Here is a 6,000-nt window from a genome sequence, read left to right on the forward strand (position 1 = left end):
GGGGTGCAAGTGGAGGAAGGCAGCTGCCCTGCATTCTAGCACAAGTGATAAGGGCATTTGAATATTGTGGTGCTCACTTGTCAGTAGATGATCCTGACTTGATGAAAGGCTTTATGATGCATTTTAGATGAGAGGCCCGTGTGGGGCACCCTTCCCTATCAAACTTTGTCTAGGCTTCCCTTAGATGGGCACTGCATATGGCCCACCCCTTGAAAGCCTCCTAGGGAACTCAACTTTTCTGTTTTCCTGGCTTCTCCATCCTCCCTCTTCATCAGTCCATTACAAAGTCACCACAGTTGACCCAAACAGAATTCTGCTCTCATCTGAGCCTAAATTCAAGAACGGGGAGGCTCTGCTTTCAGGCACGTGTAATCGCTGCGAGCACACGCTCACAGTTATCCTTTACAAACCCCCTGTGTGATGCCGAGCGCCAAAACCTACGCTCACGCTGACTCCTCCTACTCCTCCCTGAGGTCTCATAAAAAGTGGCAGCTCCTGCTGTACGTTTACAGAAAAGTCTCACTTCCAAAAACCCCAAATAAATTTCACACTCATGTCAAGAGACCAAGAGTTGGATCAACATAAGGAGAAGAATTCAGAAGTGACTATGTAGTATTTATCCAGTGTATTCTCTAGCTTCCAACAATTTGCATCTCAGAGATTTTAAGGGCTCAGAACTAAACCTCTCAACTTCCTTTCACATTTCAGAATAAGGATCCTCCAATCAGGCACCTTTAAATTCAGTTTCTCTCAACAGAAAAACAACTAACTCCATCCAGAATTTATTTGTACACTATTTTGATCCTCACTTGTTTAACTGAAATGGAATCCCCTGAGAAATATTGTTTTTCTGTTCTAAAAGGCGTACGTGTATACTGCTTGTATTTACTGATCACTAACAGTAGAAAAAAAAAGTCTTTCTGTATTCCTCTTAAACATATTTAATAACCATCATAAAAAAAGAAAGAGACACCTATTGTTTATTCATTCTTCCAATATTTAGCTTGAACTAGACAACCCAGTGATTCAAACCATTACACAGGAAACAAGACAGCTTTGAGTCAGTCTTGTTTATCTTTCTATCAGGTTCTTGAAACAAATGAAACTTAAAAGTGTAAAGATACACTTGAAGTATGCTTCATACTGGAAACTCAACAATTTAAGAATACAAAACACCCTTTTTTTTTTTTTTTTAAAGCCATATAGTCCTGTAGTGATGAAAATCAATTCTTCTGAGGTTTAGGTGGAAAATACACTCCCATGCCACTGAGGAGATAAATGGAAAGGTGCCAAAGAGAAGATCCACATCATGTTACTGGTTTGTCCTGCGAGACACTGTTGACTCCTGTGATTACAGGGAGTGGTAGCAGTGTCTGCTTACCACCTCTCAAGATGTAACCCAGTGCAGGCAGCATCAAAGTCATTTACAAGGCTGTCTGTAAAGCAGGAAGTGCGATCTATTCAATCACATCAGTTATTAACACCTAAAGAATCCTCACGACATTTCTTGTAAGCCGCTGCTTTACAAGTGAAATAAGGAAAGCACTAAGGGAGGGAAACACAGGCAGCCTCTTGCAGTCACTTCATTTCCCACAGATTTAAGAACAGTAGTGCACCTACTACATTTTAAATTTTATAGCCTATTCAGAAAAAACTTTAAAACAGATGTAAATTTCGTAATTTACCTGGTTCTAGAAACAGAGAAGTACTTCAGCTATTATTAAGATGACATTTTTTGTTCAAAAGACTAAAACAATTTTCCAAAAATTGTAATCAACCGTTGGCTAAGAGGCAGTCATCTAAGCTCTCAAAATGTCCTGCTTTATTATCACATTCTCTAGATTGCAGCAAGCTAGTTTTTGTGCAGAAAATGCAGTTTTGACAGAGGTGAATAGCTAGCTCTGTGTCTAGACTACTTCTCAAGCTTGGTTTTCGAAACAAGTATTAATCTCATTTGGTTTCCTGACAGCAAATGAACCAGGTTCCTCAAAGAAATTAGATGCTGATGTTTTCTTCTGAAAACACGAGGAGGACCAATACTCTAACCACGGGGGTTTTAATGGGTTTTAACTCCTCCTTGTGTTTCCTCTGGTTCAATTTGTCTTTTAATGTCTGTTGAACAGTGGCACTGCTTCACCAGTGGCAGAGGAAGATGACTCAGCTTCAGACCTGTCACGCAGGGCACTCTGAAGGGGAGACAACTGCAGAAACCTGAAATGTGCAAGGAAGGATTCAATCTCTGTTTACACTTCTCAAACAAGTATTCTGAAGCACAGATGTTTGTTAGGATAAGATACAGCACCTAATCTCAAGAAGAAAATTTCTAATTGTCATCTCAGAAAGGAAGGAATTGCTTAGACCTGAACACTGGGCAGGATCTCAGATAGCTTCTCCAATTATTTTTCATGGGCTAACCCTAAGTATTTCATCAAGGGCTCTCAGGCCAGGTGGCTCTGCTTGGCATGCAGTCTGACTCCCTTGGCTCCCACCACACACAGCTAAGCGCACAGTGCACTGCACATCAAGCCAAAGTTATCAGCACAGGATTCTGCTATGGTTAGGAGGCTCCTATGAGTTAGGGCTTTCCTCACCACCATCAGCTCCACAATTTCAAATTAAGTTCTGTATATGTAACTGTATATGAGAAATGGAGGGTTGGGGGCAGTTGCCAAAATACTTTCTAAATGCTGGAGGAATAGAAGAAAAGTGGAACACTTTCCCTCCACCATTCTTATCCAAGTTTAGGGACACTTTTTAACTTTGCACTCCAAGTTAAGAGGATTTATACTGACACTTCTAGTGCCAGATTTCAGATAATCCTCAAGGAACACGATTTGCAATAACTGAATATTAACAGGCCAAAGAATAGAAGTTAAACAAGTGAAATTTGATATGACATTTTCTACCTTTTTTAACCCAGGCACATCAAACAGACATAAAACCAGGGAAGAATGTTTCTTTATTTGTACAAAATGAGTTACCTCTAGTTTTTAAAACCCTCACCATATCCAGACAGCTACACTGCTCAAACGATCAGCCAAATCCCTCTCGGTTTACTTTAAGGGAAATATCTTGAAAGCCTGGTTCCCTGCCTTCAGAAGTTTTCCGTGATACCAAAGATGCAGTACACTTTTGAGAATACCGTGCCAGAGTGCTGTGTTAGTGTTTTATTTGAATAATTGGTATAGTCAATCATCCCACTAGACTACACCACTGTATCTTAAGTTAATGGAAGAAAATATATTACCACAATACTACATTAAGAACATGCATTAACACGGTAATTCAAGGAAAACAACATAATTCCTACATAAACCACAGCATAGCTAGTGATAAATATAGAAATATATATATATTTTCAACGAGTAAAATGCAAAATTAAAAAGCACCATCGCATTTTAAGAGGCCAAAGACATAGAACTGGTAGCTAGTGCTGTCACCACAGAACTGTGAGTCTGGTAATTCCTGAACATACTTGAAATTTTAAATTTTTTACTTTCAGCAGCCTCTTCACAGACTACAAATACGTATACACATACATCTTTATGCTGAGATGTGCAAATTGCAGACGCCCAGCTTGTATCGCACCGGTAAAACTTGAAACCCGGTTCTCAGCGGATTTCACACCGTAGTTCACTTCGGGCTCGGCACCGCCGAACGCATAAGCCAGGCTCAGTAAAGCCCGAGAGACCGGGCAGATGCAACCGCCGTTACAAGAAGCGGAGCTACCTGCCGCTGCTGCCGGCGCCACCGCCGCTATCCCGTACCCCTCCTCCGCGGCCAAGGGCTGGAGAGGACCTAAGACCCCAAAAGCGGCTGGTGGGGGACCCAAGGGAGAGGCTGGAGAAAGCCAGTGCAAACCTCGCTGTAACAAAAGCGAGCGCCGCCGGCTCAAAGGCTTTGAAACCTCCCGGCGCCGGGCCCCGAGCCGCCGGCAGCCGCCCCCGCAGCGACCCGGCGTCTCCCCCCCGCGCCGCCCCTCCACTCACTTTTGGTGGCGGCGATCAGGTTTTTCCCATCCTTGAGCAACTCCTTGATAAACTTATTGGTCTTCTCCAGCTCGGCCTCGTGGGCTCTCACCCGCTCCCTGAACCAGGGGCTGTCCAGGTAGCAGTCGCTGAACTCCAGGGGCTGCAGCCCCATGGCTGCCGCTGCGCCGGGGCTCGCCTCGCCTCCCCGCCGACCTCTCCAGACTACGCCACAGCAGCAGCGACCCGGCCGTCCCCGCGGCGGTGAGGCGGCAGCCGCGGCTACAAAGAGAGGGAGAGCGGCGACGGCTCCCCCCGCGCAGGGCTGGGCGCGGGCAAAGGCGAGCGGAGAGGAGCCACCCTCCCCGCTGCCAGGGGAAGGGAACGGCTGGGCCGGGCCTGCCGCGGCGGGGCCCGCCTCCCGCCCGCCCCTTCCTTCCTTCCCGCCCCGCGGCGGCGGTTACACAAGGCCGGGAGAGCCGCCCGCTCGGGCGAGGCGGGCAGGTAACCCCCGACCAGCGGCTGGGATCCCGGGAGAACGAACCCCTTGTTTGTGAGGGGGGGGCTCCGAGGGGCCCCGGTAGGAGAGGGGTGGTGTTTGGTGGTCTGCTAGCAGAGAAGGCTGGCTATTGCTGTCCCGGTGGTGGTCTGCCAGCAGAGATGGCTGGCATTGCTGTTCCTGTCCTGCTGCGCCTCGCCATGAAATACTGAGTAAAGTAGATACAGCCTCACCTTTACGTCTTCGTTTAATAAACTCATACAAACAGTTATGCAAGAGCAAGACCTTGAGAAGACCACTTGATGCCAAGTTGTTTTGGTTATGAGTGTTAGGAAACTCATGAAGATAATAGAAAAGGCTTATAATGATACTTGTATTTACAATTTAGCTATAATTTCCTGGTTTTAATGGTTTAACCGTAGCGCAATTCATAATGATTTGATAGAACTTTAAAAATTTTAGATGATTGGGGGTATATGTTTTAGTCATGAACAGAATCAACACGGAATCACAGAACGGTTTGGATTGGAAAGTATGTCTAGATGTCTTCTTTGGGAGTAACTTAAATCTATTTAACTTTCTGTATTTTGGCAAACTTAGTGTTAGTTCCTGCCCCTTTTGAAGCAATGAGCTTTGTTGTTAATTTAAATGTATTATTGTTGGGCCCACAGTTAAGCCTAGCCTGCATTAGCCAGAGAAACAAAATAGAGCTGTCTTTTTTTGGATATAACTTAGGTTTTGAAGACTTGCACTAAAAAAAAACCTAAAAGTTACTTTTATCTTTCTTTTAAAAAGTAGCACCTAAGACTTCTAGAAATGACTGCGATGAAGACAGCTGGCAGTGTTACTATCAACATAACCTCTGTGTGACCCCAGGCACTGACCTGCAGAAGTCATGTATGGAAATAGGTGGGCACGTCCGGAATCTCATTTAAAATTTCTCCTGTTTGTACAATCAGTATGTCAGGTAGGATTCAATTTTGCAAACATTTAGGGTTTTTTAACTACTATCCACTTACGGTCCGCTTCAGAAACCAGACTGAGCGTGGGTGTTACCACCTGACAGTGGTCACTGAGCTCAGGTGAGTAAGCACAGAACTTTGTGATCAAAAGCAAAGATAATGTCCTCGTTGTTCATGTAGATAAGGGAAAATAAGAAAACACAATTGTGTAAAGAAAGGGGTGGGCAGAGGGGGGCTTGATATGAAGGCTCAGGAGTAATCATAGTTCCTGAAAGCAGTCTTAAATAGGAGTGTGGCCCCTCCAAATCAGCGGCTACTTAAAAGTACAGATGACTTGTCTGCAATCACAGCAGGCCAGGAGGTGCTACTGATAACAGACCCTGACCATTCAGCCTTTCAGACAACTGTCCCACCTGCTAGATCACATTATCTGCTGTGATATTTAGTTTCTAGCATTATTTAACTCAGAAGCTACCGTGCTACTCAAAACTCCCTTTAAAATTAATTAAAAAAACCCAGCAACTACCTTAAAGAAATAACAAACAATGCTTATCTCTGTTTAGATTACTGG

General features: G+C 44.5%; 1 protein-coding gene across 2 annotated transcripts in view; it reads right to left on the minus strand.

Annotated features, from left to right (window-relative positions):
• The window catches only part of ARHGAP10 (Rho GTPase activating protein 10), a 153,501-nt gene extending 149,112 nt beyond the window's left edge, over positions 1 to 4,389 (minus strand). The window contains exon 1 of one of the 2 annotated variants that reach the window (XM_074588835.1): positions 3,990 to 4,389. In XM_074588835.1, coding sequence (XP_074444936.1) covers positions 3,990 to 4,143 — 154 coding nt within the window. In that variant the 5' untranslated portion in view covers positions 4,144 to 4,389. The remainder of the gene's footprint in view (positions 1 to 3,989) is intronic. The other variant, XM_074588836.1, reaches the window with a different exon arrangement.
• Between the last annotated feature and the right edge of the window lie 1,611 nt (positions 4,390 to 6,000).

The sequence above is a fragment of the Larus michahellis genome, chromosome 5 (assembly GCF_964199755.1).
Source record: "Larus michahellis chromosome 5, bLarMic1.1, whole genome shotgun sequence".
In the NCBI taxonomy this organism is placed as follows: Eukaryota; Metazoa; Chordata; class Aves; order Charadriiformes; family Laridae; genus Larus; species Larus michahellis.